We start from the raw sequence: 4,181 nt of genomic DNA, 5'->3' as shown, positions 1-4,181 counted from the left end.
GCTGCTGTAATAGGGTTACTCGCTACCACCAGTGCCATAATCAACTAATTAATTCACAGCTCAACGGGCCAAGGAAAGTGCCATCTGTTTGTACCCAGCTCCTGGGAGCGGGGAGGGAATAGGTGTAACACTTCCACAGGTGATGGCACAGGAGTGAGGAGGGTTCACCCCTCCACAGCTCATTGGGTTTTATCCAGAAAACATCTGGGGGTGGTAACGGTCCCAGATTTGCACCACTGCTGGGAGCAGAGTGACCCAGGACACAGCAGGGGAGCCATGGCTTTTCATTAGGGAAACATCTGAGGGCCACAGGAGCTAATTGGACTTTGTTGCCTTGTGCCAAATGTATTTGGAAATGTTTTTTGTTTCCTCTGCCCAGGGCCAAGGTGACGTTTCCATGCTGAGCTCTGCTTGCACTGCTAAAGAGTTTAAAAGCTTCCTCAGCATGTGCCAGGCACCTGAAGGCCTGAGGGACACAGACCCCTGCCCCAAAAGAGTCAGAAAGACAACTTAAACCCCAAAAAGTTAATGCAAGAAGGGGAAGATGCCTGTAAGAAGCAGGAAATTGAGTGGCAAGAGCATTGCCGAGGGACTCCAGAAATCCAGTCTGATCACAGACCCCACACCTTGGATGAGTTCATCTCCTCCTCGTTTCCTTATCAATAAAAAGGGGCTTAGTTTTATTTTGCCCTGTTGGAAAGCAGAAAACATGATTTTTCCTTTTTTAAATTTCCGTAACATTTGGAGAGATTTAGGTGTAGTTCTATCCCATTTAATTTTACAGATTCAGCTGAGACAGGACGCTGGTCACCACACGCTGCCTTCACGGCCGATGGAGAGAGCTGGGCACTCCAGAGAGTGTGGGCACATTTAGATTACGGAGAATGACTCTTTGGCAACACCCATCTCTTTTCATGGGCCAAAGAGCGTCATTTGGGTCAGCGGTGCCTTTACTCACACTCTTCAGACAGGCTGAAAAATGAACAAGAGGATGATTGCTCAAGAGGGGCAGGATGAAGATTGATAGCAAGGAGGTGGACACACAGGATAGAGCTTAAACTTGGACAACAAAGTATGTGCAACTTCAACGTGAGCTTAACTACAAACGGAGCCAGTTTCTGTAGAAAGGCATAGCAAGAGATTATTTTTCAAGACAGCAAAGCTTGTCTGAGAAGGGCGTTGGCAAGAGATTAGAGAAAGACTCCTGTTATGAGCAGCTATCCCAAACTGCTTGTGTTTCTCCCTCCTCCGTGATTCCTTCTCTGGCCTTTCAGTATTTCCCAAGGCCTCGTAGAAATGGTTTAACTATCCTGGCTTAGCTCATGAGTAGAGCTGCTTTCACGGAAATTTGCTGAAGCAGCAGCTCGAAGTGGGCTGGGCAGAATCACAGAGCACCAGGTTGGAAGGACCTGAAGGAGCGTCTGCTCCAGCCTCTCTTGGCAAAGCCCAGTCTAGACAAGATGCCCAGCACACTGTCCAGCCGGATCTTAACCGTGCTTAAGCGCTGCCAGCACCGCAGGAGGTTTTGCGGCTCTATCTCCCAGGTTTGTTTTCATTCTGAACCTCAACCAATAATAATCCCCAACAAACCAGTCAGGAAACATAACTCACATTTGTAAACGGTTTGCATCAAACTGAAATCGCACTTCTTACAAGCATGCAATTTGCAGAAGACATCTCACCTACTTCACATTAAACACGCTTCCAAGATTCGCCATCAGTCAGAACAAGAAATCCAGAGTTGCTGCTTGTATAAACGTCTGACCCGTTCACACCCAGCCCCGTTAGCTATTGTCTTTGCAATCACTAGAAAAATCAGAGCCGAATGGAAATCAGACATGGAAACTGTCAGCTCTGCAGCTCCTAGCACTGACGTCCTGAGCTATCTGCTCTGCCCAGGACCCCGACTGCTTGGAGGAGCCTGGGTCTGAACACTTCTCATCCACGTTTGCTCGTACTGCCCTTCCAGAAACACACGCACGTGGGGAACAAACGAATGCCACGTGCGAGTCCTGCATACACCACCTCTCTGGATACCTTGACATCTCAAGCACAGACACACGCTCCCTCGCTTCAATAGCTCCACCTGACCGTACGATTCAGAGCTCTAGCGAGTCCATTCCAAGTTTTAGCAGCACTAAACAATCCTTCCTCCACTATCTTTACCAACACGAGGATTTCTCCACCTCAAACCCTCCGGGAAAACCGTGGTCCAGAGGACAAGGCTGTGTGGAGCCGTGAGGCGAGATCCCTGCAGAGGGCACAACGTCCCCACGGATGGAGCCGCCCGCCCCGGGAAAGCCGGGTAGCTGCTCCAATCCGCTGCATCATTTGAAATGTATATAGACTTCTATTTCAGTCACTCATTTGCTAGCAGCAAAACTAGAACGTTTCCTGTTTTCCCTCCTGCTGTAATCAGGAGATCGCCAAATTAGGGCCGTCCTAATTACTCCTCAGCAGGTGCCAAATCCAGGCATGGTATCAGCAAAGGAAGGAAGGAAGGACCTTTAAGTTCAAGCCAAAGAAATCACATCTATTGTCTGGCTCAAGTCAGGGAAGTTTCACGTCCAACACGAGTGTTTTGGACAAGGGCACATGACGGCTACCAATTTACGTGAGCGCTCAGAAGAAGTTTAGTCCACAGATGCGTTTGCTGCTGCTGTTGGTGTTACTAATAACAGTAATGAGCCCGTACGCAGCCGCTCGCTGGATGAAGCTTCTCCTGAATGAAACCAGACAATAGGAAATAATTTCTGAATGCTCTTGGTCAGAAGACACAAGGGGCTTTCTGAGCTTCCCCTGCCACGGCCAGCCTCAATTAGCCGTTAAAGGAGATTAAGCAGAGCAGCCACTACAGCCCACCTCGCCACGGCATCTTTAGTGTCCCAATGCCAGCATTTACCCCTGCGGTGCGGGACGCGCTCCTGGTCCTCCTCGCCAGGGAGAGCCGTTTTACAGATGTGCAACGGAGATGTACAGAGAACAAGTCACTGACCGATGAGTACGCAGGAAATCTGTGATGCAGCAAGTACCCGACGGACTTAAACCGAACGACCCAGCAGGATCACCCTGTGCCCGGTGGGACCACGCCGTGTTTAGCTTCTGCGCCGTGGCTGGGGAAGCAGATGGAAATGGATCACCTGAAACTGCTAATGAACAGACAGCCCAGGACAGAGCATTTGATACTGCCCCTGAAAGAATAAGTTGACAAGAGGTCTTGGGAGACTTTCACAAAATGCAGTGTGTGTATTCATACGGTGTGCTGTGGTTTACTATTTGCTACATCGCCATGAGATCTGAACCCCCAAATCTCAATGTAATTCATTAAAATCGAGCTGATCTCTTGGGAACACTCAAACGGAAGGATCCAACTTGCTTTACAGGAACGCAACAGCCACGTACAGACCATGCCTTATACTCTCGACCTCGAACCTAAGGTCACCTTTTGCCTGACTAAGAAAAGCCGTGTGGTTTCTAAGCTCTACTACCACTGTCATCCATGTTGGAAAAGCCCCAGTGTGACATGGGTAAAGTCACTGGGAAACCAAGACTCTTCATACACCAAGGATTATTATTTCAGATTTTTTCCCCACTTAGAAAGAACACCCATGACCATCTTTGATGGTCCCCCTGTATATGGCATTGGGGAGGCCACCCCTCGACTCCTGGGTCCAGTGCTGGCCCCTCCCTGCCAGAAGGACATGGAGGGGCTGGAGTGTGTCCAGAGCAGGGCAGCGGAGCTGGGGCAGGGGCTGGAGCACAATGTGCTGAGGAGCGGCTGAGGGACCTGGGGGCGCTGAGCCTGGAGCAAAGGAGGCTCCGGGGAGACCTTCTGGCTCTGGCAACTCCCTGACAGGAGGGTGGAGCTGAAAGGTCTCCTCCAACCACAATGATTCTGTGATCCCAGCAGAGAGAATTTCTAGAAGTACCTCCTGCCTGCTCATGGCAAAACAGCAGAAGCCCCAGAGCAGCATCTCCAGCACACATGGGTTTAACGGGTTTGCTGCCTGTACCTGTAGGCGAGGGTGCAGGTGTCCTTGTACTCCTGCAGTTTCACACACACCATGTTGAGGAACTGATCCGAATAGGCGCTCAAGTCGTGCATCAGGTTCATCAGGTCTTGAACAGTCTTCTCCACAATTACCGTGCTCTGGAAAAGAAAGAAGAGCAGAAGTATGAAC

At 50.0% G+C, this 4,181-nt stretch overlaps 1 protein-coding gene across 1 annotated transcript in view; it reads right to left on the bottom strand.

Moving 5' to 3' along the window:
* LOC104494733 (exocyst complex component 4) overlaps positions 1-4,156 on the bottom strand; it is a gene marked incomplete at its 5' end in the record, with an annotated part of 71,949 nt that extends 67,793 nt beyond the window's left edge. Inside the window, one exon of the mRNA XM_010137601.1 lies at positions 4,014-4,156. Within this exon, the coding sequence (XP_010135903.1) occupies positions 4,014-4,156 (143 nt within the window). The remainder of the gene's footprint in view (positions 1-4,013) is intronic.
* Positions 4,157-4,181: the final 25 nt, after the last annotated feature.

Source organism: Buceros rhinoceros, unplaced genomic scaffold, assembly GCF_000710305.1.
Source record: "Buceros rhinoceros silvestris isolate BGI_N320 unplaced genomic scaffold, ASM71030v1 scaffold13656, whole genome shotgun sequence".
In the NCBI taxonomy this organism is placed as follows: Eukaryota; Metazoa; Chordata; class Aves; order Bucerotiformes; family Bucerotidae; genus Buceros; species Buceros rhinoceros.
This window is presented reverse-complemented; position numbering and strand designations above follow the sequence as displayed.